The 16,951-nt window shown below is 56.4% G+C and overlaps 3 protein-coding genes across 3 annotated transcripts; 1 reads left to right on the top strand and 2 right to left on the bottom strand.

Annotated features, from left to right (window-relative positions):
• Positions 1–170: 170 nt before the first annotated feature.
• Positions 171–9,911, bottom strand: CCOS01_15521 (fermentation associated protein; the record flags this gene model as incomplete). Its single annotated transcript, XM_060463660.1, has 1 exon — positions 171–9,911. The coding sequence occupies one exon, from the start codon at positions 9,909–9,911 to the stop codon at positions 171–173; it is 9,741 nt and encodes a 3,246-aa protein (XP_060305804.1).
• A 1,012-nt stretch (positions 9,912–10,923) lies between these two features.
• Positions 10,924–12,952, top strand: CCOS01_15520 (uncharacterized protein; the record flags this gene model as incomplete). The annotated part of the gene is made up of 5 exons (XM_060463659.1): positions 10,924–11,033; positions 11,108–11,218; positions 11,273–11,360; positions 11,412–12,446; positions 12,500–12,952. The coding sequence occupies 5 exons, from the start codon at positions 10,924–10,926 to the stop codon at positions 12,950–12,952; spliced, it is 1,797 nt and encodes a 598-aa protein (XP_060305803.1).
• A 557-nt stretch (positions 12,953–13,509) lies between these two features.
• On the bottom strand, positions 13,510–16,063 carry CCOS01_15519 (glycosyl hydrolase family 92; the record flags this gene model as incomplete). Its single annotated transcript, XM_060463658.1, has 4 exons — positions 13,510–14,802; positions 14,856–15,338; positions 15,390–15,917; positions 15,980–16,063. The coding sequence occupies 4 exons, from the start codon at positions 16,061–16,063 to the stop codon at positions 13,510–13,512; spliced, it is 2,388 nt and encodes a 795-aa protein (XP_060305802.1).
• Between the last annotated feature and the right edge of the window lie 888 nt (positions 16,064–16,951).

The following is a 16,951-nucleotide window of genomic DNA, read 5'->3' as shown; positions in this document are numbered from 1 at the left end:
GATTAATAAGTCGATGCTTGAATGGTATCCCCCAATGTGCCGTAGTGATGCTCAAGGTCCAACGACCCAAATGCTTAACTCCTTTAACGCCGAAAACGATTGTCTGCCGAGTGACTCAACGCCGTGGCCCTTTGCGGCTTCGCCTTCCCATCCTCAAGACCAAAGTCCCTTCATGACCCCAGAATCTTTGAATACGCATCCTCCACCTCCCCGGCCAACTCAAGCAACGCCACAATCACAATCTGGTGCGTCAGATTCGGCAAACGGTCCCTGTGAAGCCCGATCCACTCCAGCGGCGGCGTCGCCTCGCCCATGTCCCTCAACTGAGGCGTCTCGATAATCGGCGGCTCCAGCGCAACGTAGTCGTACTTGGACTGCGGGACGTTGACCTCGGCCGTGATCTTTTGCTGCTGCTGCGACGGTCCCCCGCCCGCCTGCCCGTCGCCTCCTCCTCCTCCTCCCCCTTCCGTGTCGGCGTCCGGTACGCCCGTCACCTTGATCGCCGTGAGCGCCGCCGTGAGCGGGAGCTCTTTGCCCCACGTCTGCTCCAGCGATTTGGCGTGGCTCGCCCACATGCCGCGGATGTAGCTGATGCGCGAGTAGTTCCATCCCACCTCCACCTTGCCCTCGAACGCGCTCTTGAAGATGTAGTCGATGCGGTTGCGGTTCGGTGTCTGCCACGTCTGCATCACGGCGCCGACCTTGGGCACTTTGAGAATGGTTCCGCCGCGCGATCCCGTGGCTCGCTCGACAACGTCTTCCACGGAGATCTCGCTGAGCGTCTTGGGCGCTTCAATGTTCCTGACACCCGCGAGTCCGATCCGCAGCTGTCCGAGGGTGAGTGCCAAGATGCTGTGGACACGCCGCTGCTCGATGCTGGCCGCGAATCGCGCTTCCGCGCCGAGAGCCTCCATCTTGAACACTTGATGATCCGAAAACGTGCTCGGGAACACGCCCAAGTTCAGTGCCTTAAGTGTAACAACAACATCTGTATCCAGCGAGATGGGTGCTTTCGACAGCGTGTCTTCGGCTGGAAGCTTTGGCGCGCTTGTGAGATGGGGAGACAAGGCGGCGCTTTGGTAGGATCTCCTCCTCATGAATTTCTCAATCTCTTGCAACGACATTTCAAAGTTGGCGCGCCTCTCCTGTATGAGTTTTTGGAACGCTTGGTAGAGCGATACGGCCTGTGCTGCCGACGTCGTGGTGCCAAAGATTTGCACAGCGTCTCCGTCAAAGATGGCGACGAGCCTATCACCGGTGCCTTCGAGACTGCGTCGAACATTGTACATGAGGAGCTCGAGAGATGTTATGTCGGCGACGAGGAACGCCTGGTAGTCAAAGGCGGCCTTCACCCTGAACTGGCTGAATCCAATGGATGCTTGTACCAGGGGCGTTTCGTTGAGCGCCGCCTCTCGCTCTGGCCACTGGATGGATGTCCGCAGCTGGAACTTTTGCAGTGCGATGAAGCCGCTCAACCGGCCTGTGCAGTCTATGCCAATCTTTTCGAAGCCCAGGCACAGGTTTTGCTCCCAGTCCGACGTCTTCTTTGACGAGACCCAGAACTCCTTGATGGCAAAGACCGACTTGCCAATGGCCTGACCCATGTCTACGCTGACATCAAGAGATGTAATCGAAATGGTCGCCGTCCAGGGGAACGCTGCTGTGGCGGCCACCTGCTGATATCTCTGCACCAAGTGGCCTTGTTGTGATGTTTCCGTGTTGAGTTTGGCGACCGGAGCCGTCGTGGTATTCCGCAGCTCCGTCGGGTACCAAATCTCGCGAAACAGCAAAAAGTCTTGAAGCTGCTTGGCGTTGATGGAGACGGTCATCGGGCTGACCTTGAGAATGGCAGACACGCCGCTCGTTCCGCTAACATGCTTGCTGTTCATCAGCGACAGCACGATCGAGTCGACGTCAAAGCTTCCTGTAGACTCTCGCGAATATACATGCTGGACGGACGCTTGCAGCTTGGAGAAGGCTCCTGAGATGGAAAAGAAGTTGCCTTGTTCCTGTGAGCGCACCGTGTTGACGGTGAAGTAGATATCGTCAAAGCAAGTCGTGGCAGCCACACGTGCAATGGGCTGACAGCTTAGCGAAAACTCCTGACGGCAGATGCGCAGTCCCAGGTTCAGCTTCAGACGTCCAATGACGGCGTTTGGATCAGCAGTGAGAATATTATCCTCATTGCCAGCCTTGGGCTTCGCCGCTGCCGCCGGAGTCTGGGCTGCCGCTGACGCAGGCGTATCCTTGTCCTTGCCCACGACTTCTTTGACGCTGGTTGTCATGTCCATGATGAGGGGCACCACAGACGGGTACAAGATGTTGCTCGAGGCGTCAATCTTGATCTCGCCGTACAAAGAAGGGTCTTCGTTTCCGTTGTCGCGATACTCAAACTTCCAGGCCAGACCTGGTGATCTGAGAACAGTGCTGCTTCCCGTGTCATCCGTGCTGAACTGACCATACTTGCCTGCCAATGAAGGCCGTCCGGTCCTGGAGCTCCCACGGAGTCCGTCTGTTGGCTTCTTTCCTGATACATAGACCACGGCACCCGAAAAGTCAGCGTCCACCAGCAGAGACTCTAGCCGTTTTGTGCCGAGTATGCTTCTCTGCGGTGGCGCCGGTTCCTTGATCTCGTCCACCTTTTCGACCTTGGGCGGTGCGGTCCCGGTAGTCCAGTTTTGAGACGCTCTCTGCACGTTCTGCATGGAAAGGCTGATGGAATCTTTGAGGATCGCAGCAGGAATGATGAAGCCCGAGGTCAGGCGCAGGTCGAGCGACTTGCCCACTGCCTGGAAGGCCAAGCTGCGGGTGTTTGGATTGGACACGTAGGCAATGTTGAAGACGACCTCGGGAAGCAGCGCCGAGTGAAGCGATCTGAGACTCTTGTCCTGGCCGGGAGGGACCATCTGGAGCTGGAAGTTTTCAATGGAGAGCCTGGCTGATTTGGTCTGGCGAGTCCCGAAGCTGACAAGCTGAACGGACAGAATGAGGTCTTCCTTGCTGCCCGCCAACGGTAGTAGCTCATCCGAGGGGTCGCCAACGAGCCATGAAATCTGCGTGTCGCGCACCTCGAAGCGGTACACAATCGACGACAAGAACGAGTCAATGATGTCTGGTTCCTCTGCCTCTTCCTGATCATTAATGGCAATGCGAGGCCGAGTCTGTCGGATCTTGCGCAGGTACTCGAGCTCGCGCGACGTATCGAGGTCCTTGATCTTGTCACCCATGTAGCCCAGAGCGGCCACTACCGTTGAGACGGTTTCCGGGGACAGCTCGATCTCTAGACCGTCGCTTCTAAAGTTGAATGACCTTTCTTCGGTGCCGTCTTCGGTGCACCGCGTATTCATCGAGATGAGAGCGCCGAGAGCGAGGCTGCCACAGGACCTCATGGCGTTGTCCCTGCCCTTCTGCACATCAATGAGAATTTGACGCAGGTTGATGTGTAGTTCTGGTTGAGCCAGGATCGGCCCGTGAGACCCGTGACGGTTGGCCACTTCCAGGTGCACTCTGTCCAGCTTGAAGGAGAGGCACGCTGTAGGATCCTTTTCAGACACGAGGGGCGTGTTTCCAAACACTTCAATCCCGGCCAAGGTGAGATGGATGGTGTAGATGAGACTCGAGTCGGGTTCAGGCGGCGACGGCTTCTCTTTGGTGATGGCCTTTTCGCCAAAGATTTCGCTAATGTGGCCCTGAATCGCCTTTGTACCCTCCTGAAGCTCGTTGACGGCACTAGAGATCTGGGGTCGGTTGAGAGCGGTTAAAAGGCTGTAGACCGCAGAGGCGTCCAACTGCATAAGCTCGACAGAGCCAAACACCGACACCGAGTGCTCCCCCTGGCCCATGTGACTGACGATGCGACCATTGGTCGGCGGGATACGGAGAAGCGATATGCTGCGCTGACGGTCTCTGACGTCCATGCGGACTTCGTGAGAGTTCTCCTTTACGTCAAAGTCAAAGATGAGTTCCTTTCCAAAGTTGGCAGCCACAGCTGCGCGCGCTACAACGCCAGAGATGTTGTAGGTCATTGACTGCAGCAATGGGACGCTGATGCGGTACTCGTCTAGGAACATTGCGACGTTGACCCTGAAGGAGGACAGACGCTCGGCAATCTTGATGCTGTTCCTGCGGGGCGGCGCTGGAGATTCTGGCAGCTGTTTCTGGAGCTTATGTATCTGAGTCAACTCGTCCTTGACCAGATAATCGGCGACTTCTACGAGATAGAGGGGATCTTGCTTCACGGCAAAAGTCAAGGTACGACTGCTGGCCGTCGATTTGATAGTGTGGCATGACGTCGTGTCCGTCTCTAAGAGCTCGTGGGAAACAATGATGCTTGGGTCCTTGATCTGGAACATGCCCAGCAGCTCCGACCGATGATGGAGGCGGGACGTTACTGCATCGCAGCTGAGGATGAAGTTGATGGATGAGCCAGTCGTTTCATAGGCATCAACCAGGCAAGACACCTTCATGTTGTGGCCGAGAGAGGTGGCGCTGAGGTTGATAGTGTCCACTTCAACGGAGCCTCGCCCGACCGCCAACACAACGTGGAATGCATTTTGGGTTTTCGGCTTTGAGGTGTTGTCCACTTTCGGCTCACTCTTGGGCTCTTGAGGAGGTTTGTTAGCCCGGCTGGATTTGTTATACAGTCGCAAAACATCCTCGGCTAGCTCGCACAGTTCCCAGTTGAGAATGACGGCAGCTTCGCCACAATAGACATTCAGAACAGTCATGTTCTTTGACACATCTTCTGCTCCATCGGTGTTTGGCACTGCCTTCTGCTCCAGCCTCGTCGTCAAGTCAGAGAAGACGACTCTATTCTCCTTTGGCCCTGGGTCGAGAAGCAATTGGACGTCCTTGAGGCGCAGGGCGGCCAGGATCGGCAGATCGGGCGATGCGGGTTTGTCGTCCACCTTTACCGCTCCGAAGACATTCTTGATCAGTGAAGAATCGGCCACGTCGGACAGGTCCCAGCTGCGCCATCGTTGGAAAGCATCAATAACGCGCTGCGCAGCATCAGCCGGTGGCGAGGCTGATGCCGCGAGGCAGCTCAAGTGCAGGTCTTCTTTGAAGGCCGCAGGCAGGTGTGTCCAGACTTGACGCAGTCTCGCAGCCATCTTCCACGAATCAAAGGTGCGTAGATGCTCCTCGGCAGATCGCAACACTGCTGATGGGCGAGTCAAGAAGGATGGGTCACCAATGGGATGCCCCTCGGTCATGAGCTTGTAGACGAAGTGTTTGATGCGGTCTTCGTGTCGAGACATTGTCTGGCCCAGCACCTCTCCCAGTTCCGCAGCGACAACTCCGGTCCTGTGGATGAGTGAAGCAAGGTACTCGATTTTTTCCGATGCCGTGCTGCTCTTGATGCTGCCAATGTCTGCGTCAATGTACGTGACGTCTTTTGAGCCCAGTGATACCATGACGCTTTCAATCTGCGCCATAAAGGCTGCTTGGTTCTCTTCAGCCCCTGAAAGCCGTTCTGAGGCTGACACCTCGGCAGATCCGAGCTTTAACAGCACGGAGGTTCTCTTGTTGCTCTCAACGGGCTTCAACGGGTCCTTCCATGCGTCGATCGAGCGGAGACACAGCGATAGTCTTGACACGGTCACATCGTATTGGTCCTGCTCTTCTCCGCCGGGGTTTATGCGGTCGACGGTGGAAGAGTTCAGGAAGCGTATGCTGGCCTTTGGGACCCTGACGAGTACATCGGTGATTTCGCCGGCAACCTTCCTCTTCTTTTGGAGATCAAAGATTTCCGTCATTGATGATATTTGTAGTGCGTCCAGGATATCATCTGGATCACTCGGCTGTAGCGCCGCGAGTAATAGCGACACATTCTTGACAGCTGAGGGGTTCAAGAACGCAGTGATGCCTGACGGAATTTCCAGTATGATGCTGTTATGAGCACGATCCTCGGTCAGAGACTCGGGGTCAATGTCGTCGAGACCAAATTCAGAGAATCCAAAGGCGGACGCTTCTTCGTCTTCCTCGATGCTTTGCATGACAGCCTCTGACGTATCAGGCCGAACGCTCTCGAGGGGAAACGGCGGAGTGTAGAATTGGCTCGAGAAGGCCACCGACGAGTGGTGGCTTGCATCTCTCACGTCTCCAATGGCGCTGTAGAATGCCGAGTGTCGGCCGGTCGACGTAGAAACGTCTCGCTGGTGCTGCCCACCCCTTTTTGCTTCAGAGCTGTCCGGGTGCAACATGTCTGACTGCCTAGACTTTGCTCGCGATCTCACAGAGCTTCTTGGCCTCACCACACTGCTAGTGCTGGAGGCGGTGGACGTGGATAGAAACGAGCTCTTGTGACGGAGAGGTCGAGATCGACTAAAGGCCGAACGACTATCAAAAGACCGCTGGTCTCCCTCGACGCCGTCCAGGACCGTTGGGTGCGGGACCGGCGGGAAGCCCTGGGCCGGCGGGTCAAGCTGGTCAGGAAGCGTTTCCTCCAAGATGCCCGGTAAAAGCAGAAATTCAGTTCGCCCAGCCCGTTGATCCTCGCGACGGATGAGCTCCTGCTGCAGCTTGCGCTCTTCAGAGAAATGAAACTTTCTTCCAATAATGGCCACGCGAATACTGGCTTGGAAGAAGGCGTCTGTTTCGACGCCGTGCTGAGACTTCCATTTGTGTCTCATTGCCGATTCCGAATTCACACATGAGACCTGAAGATCCGGGAGTCGAATGTCGGCTCGCCTAGAGTAGTGCGTACGGGCCCAGTCGTTGAACTTGATGTCGAGGGTACCGGTCGAGAACAAGAATGCCGCTTCGTCGACGTGGCACCAGACGCGGACCGCCTCAACAGCCACCCTCAGGAAAGTGACGTCGTATACAATGACGGAAGAGAGCGGTATCAAGGCGTTCTCGTCATCGTCGAATTCGAATGCGAATCCTTTGCCCACGCCCATGAGTGCCGTCAAGAAGTCGGCAGAGCACTCTCCCGATACGGTACCGACGGAAATGTCCCAATTGCACATGTAGGTTGGCTCGCTCGGGGGAAGCCCGAATAGACGGTGGCCGTAGATGGTGAGGCCGTCAATGAACAGCTGGGTACTGGACACTGCGCTGATGGGTGTTTCCGAGCCTGACTGTGCGTTTCCGAGAGACAGGTTCAGGGGGTTGAGATTGACCTGCAGGTCCATGTAGTAGTTTGTGAAGCGGAGGTCCAAGGAGAGGCCGGCAGTCTCGACCTGAACATTGCACTGGCTGGAATAGAGGTTGGCAGGCAACAGCAGGCGCAGGTCGTCAATCTTTACGCTCATAATTACGTCCAAGTCGTTGGACTTTTTCGGAGGTGGGCGATTTGCGAGCTCTGCATCCGGGTTGCTTTCCTTGAGCTGCAAGAGGTCTTGGTACTCTTCGAGCGTCTTGAAGTGGATGTAGTCACCAAGGTAGTTGTCCTTGAGAACCAAGACATATCGTATGATGAATCCGTAGATTGTTGCCGTGGGGGACTGGAGACTAAGGTTGATTTCTAGGGTATCAATATTGGCCGGCGATGTCGTGGCGTTGTAGTGATATTTCCCGTCAACCTCAAAGTTCTCGCCATGACCGATCTCTTTTGATGTGAGAAACGTGCCCTGCGTATTCCATGGAGGCACATGTAGCCACAGCGAAAACGTCTCGGCACTCAGAACAAAGGGTACGGTATTCATGCTTGGCCGGAACTTGTCAATGGGGATGCACGAGTTTACAATGAGGGAAGGGCTTTTGGCTATGACGTAGGCGTTGTCCTCCAGATCAGTTGGGTTGTTGATGATATTGCCGTCGTTGGCGTTTAGGTAAAGCATTGCGTCGCGGAGCTCGAGATTGAGGTAATATCTAAAGGGCGTGAAGACAAGATACTCGGCCGGTGGCCCGGATGCCCAGTCGTCGACCAGGTCAATGATGAGGAAGACGTGGTCTCTCAGTATAAAGAGTTCCATTTGTTCTGTGACGATGTTGAAGTACCACGTCCTGAGGGTATTCCATTTAAGGGGGGTGGAAAGATCGCAGGAAATACGCTGAGGCCCTGAACGCCAGAGAAGCTCGTGGTTCACGCTGGTCGCGAGCTCGGTACTGGGCAGGTCGACGTCGAGCTTCATCTGGTACCCCGTTTGGCTGGCAAGCATGTCCATGGTGAAGGATATTGTGGAATTGCCAGGCACGATGAAGTCGAGCCAGCCTCCGGGACGGGTGGGTGCCGCGTCTGTCTTTGTGTTCTTCTTGGCACGGTTTCTCTGCTTGCGCTTCATCGGTTGAGGCGGAGCTTTCATGGGCGGCTCTTTGCCCTTCCACTTCCAATTCTTCGAGTCCTCTCGAATAGGGATATGCAGCGTCACCTCATCTAGCAGTTCGACAAACAATTTGAACTGCGTGGGAACGCGGTAGGCGCCCTCTTCCAAAGGCGTCGCGGGAACGGCGTCTTTTGACAAGCTGGGAACGAAGACACGCTGAAGATCCGCTCGGTGTCGGTCTGCCCAAGGCCCGTAGTTGACCACGCCGCCGTTGATGGCAAGACTCATGCCCCATCCGGGAGCCTCGTCGCCGTTGATGTACGTTGCAGCATTCTCCTTTGAACGTCTGCTCGCCGCCTCGGCCGTTACCTTGCCTACGACATCCCAGTAGATGGTCAGCGTCGCCTCGGGGCTGTCTACCACGGTGGACTCGGCAGCATACTCGACGCCCGCCCACCGCAACCTCGAATCCTGCTCATCTTCGTCCAAATAGCGGGCTAAACCTTGCCACTGGTTGGAGCCAGGTATTTGGGACACCGCGGTGGTGAGCGGACTGCGCGAGCCCAGAGAGAAGGATTCGACGGATTTCCGCCAATACGGCACCAAGTTGCGCAGTGTCCCCAGCGTGCGGCGTCTCTGCCGCCGGAAGAATGAAGTCTTGTACGTAGGACTAGGCTCCTGGGCTGCCTGTTTTTCGCGGCTGGCCCTCGTCGCCTGGTCTTCCTTGAAGTCGTCGTTCTCCCGCATCTCTACGATTGGGTGCTGGAACTTGATCTTGAAGTTCTGCCTATACGGGTCCGGAGTGGACGTCTTTGAGGCATCGATTTCACCAGAGAGCCCATCGGCCTTGACAATCAATATGGCCTTGGTGTTGTCGTTTCCCATGACTACAGCTGCCTTTTGGCATGTCACAAAGATGGGGAAGAGCTGCAGGAGAAATGGCAAATCCGAGTCCGCCTGAACATCATCGTTGCTGCCAGCCGGGCCATCGGAGGGGGTACTAGTCTGACTAGCCGAAGATCCACGGCGTCCAAAGGTGTTGCCAATTCTCGACAGCAGAGCAGCGCCAGACGTCTCCTTTTCGTGTTCTGCGGAATCTGGCGACGGCTCCGGCTTCTCGGTCGTCCTCTGTCCTCGGTTTCTCAGCGAAGCGTTTTCGTCTTTGGACTCGAAAGCGGTCGACACGTTCTCGGCAGTCGCTGTGGGCTCCTTGAGGCCAGCCAGAACGCTGTCATAGGCAGGGCTCCGGTTGTAGATGAACCATTCCAGGCCAACCAGAGACATTGTAACTCGGCAGGGCAGATTCGAGTGTCGTCCGTTTGTCCCGGCAGAAGCCTGCTCAGCTTGCTGTTGTGCTGAAGCTTTTATGTCCACCTCGCGCACTCGCCGTAGCCAGTATCGCCATGTAACGTAGCCATGCTGAATCAGGAACGTCTCGTTATTGCCGTGATATCGTAGACCGGTGAAGAATATACGTCCACCAAGAAGCGAGACCTGGAGGGCCTGTATGTCTATGTAGAGTCGGTAGCGATGCCATGTGTAGGTTCGTATGCCCCACGATAGGAGCGATCCAAAGGCTCTGTTGAAGTAGAGGAGGAAGAAGACGGCGAGAGCACCGCATATGATCAAGTATACGAGAAACTCCCATCGAAAGGCCGGAGTCTCGGTCGGCGTGGGGTTCGGCTCCCCTTCTTGCGGCATCCTGACGGCGACGAATCAACAATGCCTCAGCTAGCATCAACGTCGGAGCTGTCCTCGTCCACCCACTGCCATGTCGCGGTTTCGTCGTCGCTCGCTTGGTGTTGTGATGGTAGGTTCGTAGGGTGACGGTATGCTCGTAGGACGCGGTAGATGCTGTTAGGGGTATCGGGAGTATCGTTTGTACAGAGTAGGATCGGATAGTCGGATGGGTGAGGAATCGGTGAGACAGCGCAACATTAAAGCATGCGCAATGTGTGCGATGCGGTTGAGGTTGAATTGGTGTGGGATCACAGGCCAGTAACTTTCTAGCAGCCCAGTCGCATTTCCAAGTCGCGCCGAGCGTTCCCAACGACGGGGCCCGGGTGTCTCGCGCTAATGACAACCCGCGTGCCCCAGGAGGTGGCCCACTGACGGAGCTGTGGTCGTAGCTTCCGCACCCCCCCAGCAGCCCAGCAGCGGAGGTCAATCCCGGTATGGGCGGTGGACACATGGGCGGGTCAGTGGAAGGTCACTGTGAGGTGGTGCTCACTGCTACCCCACACGCTCAAGCACGCTGTGATACCAAAGCTTCAGGGGAGCTGCCGGTATGGACCTCCCTAACAATTAATGCAAAGTCATTGGCCACACGCGAATGATGCGCAGCTGTCACCTCCCGCGTACGTACCTGTGTTGTATGCTAAGTACCTAGGTAGGGACGTACCCCCAGGCTAAAGTACGGCGTCTGCAGCTTGACCTTTCCACCTTGGGCCTTGAGCCGCGCATACGTACCGAATTACGCACCTGTCACGAGCTGCTCATGACAACCTAAACCTCGCAGCACGGCCGTCGTCATCTTCTCTCTCTTTCTCTTTCCAGGTCTCTTTGACAATCATCTTCTTCGCTTCCCCGCCTTGCCACGTCCATACCCGAGCTTGAAGCTTGCTGTTCCGCCCTCTGCCTCTCCTGAACTTCGTCCTCCGACAGCCATGAGGTAGACGACATTCCTTAAACACAACAAACACCACCCTTCGCCATGTCCCGCCTCGAGGTCAACATGGCGGGCGGCACAGGCGAGAAGCTGACCACGGCCACCATTATCGTTGCAGGTGTCGCCGCCCTGATAGCCACCTTCCTGTCAGCCATGTAAGTCCTTGTCGTGCTACCCTAACTGGCGCAACTGAGGCTAATGAGCAACTCGCAGATCCATCTTCCTCCAGTCGTATGCTACCTATCCCGCCCGCGCTCCCCCTCCAACGAAAGCTGACGCCTAGCAGGAAAAACTATCGAAAACCACTCCTCCAGCGATATGTCGTTCGAATCTTGCTCATGTACGTTGGCTGTCCCTTGAGAACACGATAAGCACCAGAGTCTAACGAACAAAGGGTCCCCATATACTCGATATCGTCTTGGACAAGCATGGTTTCTATCAAGGCTTCGTCTTTCCTCGACCCTGTCCGAGACATTTACGAGGTGAATATAGCTTGGTGGCACTTAATGTCCCACAAGTGCTAACAGAGCCAGGCTTTCACCATCTACACCTTCTTCCAGCTCCTTATCAACTATCTCAGCGGAGAACGCGCTCTGATCATCATGACCCACGGTCGCGAGCCAGTCTCCCACCTGTGGCCTATGCATCATGTGCTGCCCCGCGTCGACATTTCCGATCCTCACACGTTCCTCGCCATCAAGCGCGGCATTCTGCAGTACGCGTGGTTGAAACCCATCCTGGCTTTAGCCACCGTTATCATGAAGGCGACAGATACCTACCAGGAGGGCTACATTGGCGTGGAATCGGGCTACCTTTGGAGCGGCATCATCTACAACCTCAGCGTCACCATCAGTCTGTACTCACTCGGCCTGTTCTGGGTCTGCATGCATGATGATCTGCTGCCCTTCCGTCCGGTGCCCAAGTTCTTGTGCGTCAAGCTCATCATCTTTGCCTCGTACTGGCAAGGGTTCTTCCTGTCTATCCTCGTCTGGCTCGGAGCCATCCCAGACAATGTCGAGGGGTACAGCCCCGATAACTTGGCCGCTGCCATCCAGGATGCCCTGATTTGTATCGAGATGCCGGCGTTCGCTATTGCCCACTGGTATGCCTTTTCGTGGCACGATTTCGCGGATAACAGGGTTTCCTCGGCACGGATGCCCGTCAAGTTTGCGTTCCGCGATGCGTTTGGTGTCAAAGATCTCATTGAGGACTCAAAGGAAACATTCATGGGCGACAAGTATGGCTACCGGTTTTTCGACTCGGGCGACAAGATCATGGCGCATGAAGAGTCTCGCGCCAGGTTGGGAAGACTCGACGAGGGCATGCGGTACACAAGAGGTGGCAAGGCAAAGTACTGGATCCCGACACCCGGTCAGGTCGATCGCCAGACGAATCGCAACTTGAACGAACGCGACCCCTTGCTCCAAGGAACTGCGGGTGGTCCGAGTGAAGAGTACAACTCTGCCAACGGCACCTTCAATGAAGGTCTCACCGGCGAGCCCGAGATTGACAACGACGATGAGCGTCTCTACGGCAAGGCGCGCGAGTTAGAGTTTGGTGATTGGAATGTGAGTGCCGAAAGAGTGCCATGACGACGATCAGTGTTGCTAACAAAGTACAGTACCCCGTCATCACTGCAAATGTCCCCCTAAGCCAGCGGTACATGTCCTCTCAGGGAAGTTTAGGATTTGCGTCCGAGCCACGGTCGACAGTTGAGCGTCTACGTGTGTCTCCTCGGCCTAGCGAGCCAGCCGTAGTTACGATCAAGAAGAAAAAGAAGCAAAAACAGAAGCAAGTCGCTGCAGCTGAGACATCCCCCGATCGTACCGCCTCTGGGCCGTCATCCAAGCCTCAAAGCCCATCACCTCAGCCGACTGCAGCCAAGGAACAGGCTGAACCGGAAGCGAGTGCTTCCAAGTCGTACAGCGAGCCGGAAGCGTCTCCCCTTTTGCAAGAGGCAACAGCATCGCCGTGGGCAGAGAGCGAGCAAGAAGACGATTTCAATAAGAACTTTGGTGTCGGGGACGACGAGGAGATCAACAAGAATGTTTGGGGCGGTGGCGAGTCCCGCTAAAAGAGCCCGGAACAAGGTAGCTTTGCATTTTATAAGTTCGATACCCTTACTCTCGTGTTCTATGTTTCAGCAATATTGGCATAGCGAGGAGTTTGCGAGGAATACGAGTCCACTGTTCATCACAAAGGCTGATATTGGGGTTGCCATGTATCAATACATCTGGGTACAGAGCTGGTGTTTCCCTTTCATGAATATACATTAGATTCTCTTCGCCTCTGGTGTATTCCACCTTCACCCACGCTCCATGCCACTATAGGGAAGAAATTTGTTTGATACTGTTACCAAGGCCCATGGCGTGGCGGGGAATGTCAGCTCGCTCTGAATTGCCCCGCTCCCATGGGTCACGGGTTCGAGTCCCGTTTCTTGTAAAAATCCAAGCTTCATTCACATGACGGCAGAGGTCGTTATGGGCCTCCTTGGATCTTTCGTAGGCCCCCTATCGGGGGCTGAGCTTTTGCTTTTGGTCCAGATGATTGTCGTGATACAGGCAAGCATGTCTGTCTGTATCGCAACCGCAGAGCAACTCATCCAATCACCTCTTATTCGTCCTGCTCCTCTTATCGCCACCGCCGCTGCCGTTGCTGTCTCAGCGCCGCAACCTCCTCCTTCTGACCACCGACGACGCTCGCCGGGCTCGGTGGCAGCTCTCCCGTGGCCCACTCCACCGGCTCTGGCCCCAGCTCAAACTCCAGCGTCCCGCCCCCGGCAAAGATATCATCCCACGTCACCCACGTCTTATCCCACGCCTGTCCGTTGACGCGCAGGCTCTGGACGTAGTACACGTCCTCGGACCCACCCGTCGAGGTAATCTTCAACTCGCGACCACCACCAAGGGCGATGGTCAAGTCGGAAAACCAGGGTGAGCCGATGAGGAACGTTGTCTGGCCCGTAAGGGGGTAGAGACCAATCATGTTCCAGAGCAGCCAGGATTCCATTGCTCCCGCGTCCGAGTTCCCCGGTAACCCGTCCGGCGTGGGCTTGTAGTACGACTTGGCGACGAAGCGGGCGTGGCGCACGGCGAGGTGCTGCTTGTTGACAAAGTTGAAGAGGTACGGCGTGCCGAAGGAGGGCTCGTTGCCCGGGTTGAAGATTGTGTTGCCGAACGCGGTGTTGCCTGCGTACCCGCCCGGTTCAAACGTCTTTTCCAGGCGCGCGGCGTAGAGCTCGGGTCCGCCGACGAGGTCGATGAGGTGCGCGGCGTCGTGGTGCGCGTTGAAGGTGTATTCCCACGGCGTGGCTTGGTAGTACGCCTCGGCCCAGTAGCAGCCGCCGCAGTCGAGGGGGTCTTGTGCCGGGAGAGGGAACGAGCCGTCTGCGTTGCGGGGGCCGAGGAAACCGTTGAAGCCGTGGGCCGTCATGTTTTCGTTCCAGTGGTTGCGCCAGTTGCGGGAGCGCTGTAGGTAGACGTCCGCCGTGTCGTTCTGGCCCAGGCCCCGCGCGACTTGGGAGATGGCATAGTCGTTGACGGCATACTCTACCGCGCGGGTGACGGCGCGGGCGTAGGTTGGGGAGATGAAGCCGAGGTCGAGCCAGTCCGGGAGGGCGCCGCGGCCTTCCTTTGTGGATGAGGAGGGGTCGCGCGGGTCGTTGTTGGGTGGCGGGGGGGTTTCGCCGTTTGTGAGCATGGCGGCGAGGCCGTCCGTCCAGTCGACGGCGCCGCGGACGTTCTTGACGTAGGCGTCTGCGAGGACGTTGTCTGCGTTGGAGCCGCCCTGGACGGCGCCGTTGAAGAAGGAGGAGCGGGCGTCCGAGGCGTAGCCTGTGAAGCGCCAGATGTCGATTGTGGAGCGGATGAATTCTTCGTGGGCTTGGGGTTGGAGGATTTGGAGTAGGGATGTGGTGCAGCGGAACTTTGTGTGTTAGATGTTGGATCACGAGGGAAGAAGGGTGGGGAGAGACATACGGTATCCCAGAAGGTGAAAATGTCATCGTAGTACGGCTCGGACGACTCCCAGAGCGGGTTCTCGCCCGTCTTGTTGGTGGGGAGGAGGTTCATAAAGTACAAGGCCGTGTACAGCTGGTCCAACTTGGTTGTGTTGGTCTCTGTCGTCGTCACTTTGGAGAGCACCTCTGTCGTCCACGCCTCGCGGGTTGCCGTCCTGACGGTGGAGAGGCTTGTCCCCGCGGGGATCTCGACGTTGACGTTGCGGCATGCTTGGGCGGTCGAGATGAAGGATACGCCGACGCGGGAGGTGACGGCCGGGTCAGCGAATGTGAAGACGGCACCCAGGCGCTGCGTGCGAGATTCGTACGAGGTCGCTTCATTGCCGTATGCGGAGAGGGCGTCTGATGTGAGGTCGGTGCCGAGGAAGGTTTTGAAGGAGGAGGGGTGCTGGTCAAAGCGGCCGCAGAAGAAGACTTTCCACTCGGCGGCGCGGTTCCAGCCCTGGTCCGAGGTCTCAGTCGTGGCTCGAGAACATGAAGGCGATGGACTTACATTATCGTAGTACCCGTATCCTTCGTAGTGAACCCCATCGCTGGTATCGAATACCTCGATTCCTCCGCCGAGGTAGTTTTGCCCGAGACCTTGCCCCCTGTACGATGGCAGAACATGCGAGACATCAACAACGACATTGTTGCTCGCGCCACTGCCATTGTTCCCAGGAAACGTGTACGCATACATCCCAGCCCTCTCCGAAGCCCCCAACTCCACCACGACCCCGGACCCGAGGAACGCCCTGTAATACCCGAGCTTCGTCTCATCCGGCCAGGCCCGGGTATCTGTGCTCTGGTTAAACTGGAGCGGGTTGTCGAGAACGCCTACCACGGGCATCTGGTTGACGACGCCGTACTTGGGCGCCCCGCCGGTACCCGACTCGTGGAGCATGGAGAAGCCGGTAAATTTGCCGGCAGGAAGGTAGCCTGAGTAGGCGTCGACGCCGTTTTCGAGGTCCGGGCCTAGCTTGACCATGCCCAGCGGGCGGGAGACGCCCGGAAAGGTGTTTCCGCCTCCCACGGAGCCGGTCTGGGTGTCTGTTAGTCCTTGTGGTTCTACGGAGGCATTCTGTGTGAGTCTGGGAACCTCACGTCTGTTAGGACATGGCTGGCTAGGTCGGCGGACTGCGCTGCCACCAGGGTGGAAGTGAGGTGGAGTAGAGCGGCCCGGCGCATCTTGATTATGGTCTCTTATGGATGAGTACCCCGATTCATACGAAACTCGTACAAGACACGGGATAAAGCAGTACCTTTATACTCTTGTTATCAACACAGTGAGCAAAGTTGATCCTCTGGATCTACTTCCCGATGACACCTCAATCTGATGACGCAAGATAAAAAGGCAAATGAACGACAATGAGGGGAGTCTCATCAAAACGAAGGAATTCGACTCTCATGCGGAGGGCACGAAACGACGTTGCAGGAGCTTCCACGGGCCTAAGATCCAGTTGCTGTAAGGATCGTGAGAGGGAGAGGGGGGTAACGAGGGACATGCAACGTGCCGAAATGAGAGACTATGACTGGATCAGAGCCGTTGATGTGACGGTAGATGGAGGATGACGCCCCCGTAAAGATGTGAGGTCAAAAGAGAGTGTGTGAGAGAAGGCAGATAGATGAGAGCGTGGCCATTACTCTTTAAGACACACAAAGGAGATAGGTGAATACGGGCAAACAACCAGAAGCTTGGATGCGGTTCGGCACGGAAATGCCATGGTAGCGGCGCAAAGGTCTTGGTGTTTTGACTGGTTCGTCACAAGGGGGGAGCGTGGCATCGTAACCCACATCACGCTCGGCCGTCGCGTAGCTCCCCCCTGGTCTTAGCTAGAACCGTAGGCGCCCGGCCGAGGGGGGCGGAAAAGACGGATGCGACCCCCAACATGTGGTAAAGTGGTTCTAGTATCTAATTGTCCGGGGTATCGTGCATGGGAAACGTCGCTCTTGTTGGAACTTGAGGTAGGGTTGCGGAAAGTAGACTTTCTGCCCCGAAAATCTTAGAATAAGATGCTCAAAGTATATTGTGAACCAACAGGTTGACAGGCACCTTGTGGAATTGAGTTTGGCTAC

Source organism: Colletotrichum costaricense (genome assembly GCF_030867565.1).
Source record: "Colletotrichum costaricense strain IMI 309622 chromosome Unknown Scaffold_24.1, whole genome shotgun sequence".
Lineage (NCBI taxonomy): Eukaryota > Fungi > Ascomycota > Sordariomycetes > Glomerellales > Glomerellaceae > Colletotrichum > Colletotrichum costaricense.
Note: the sequence above shows the minus strand (reverse complement) of the source record. Positions and strands in the feature narration are given on the sequence as shown.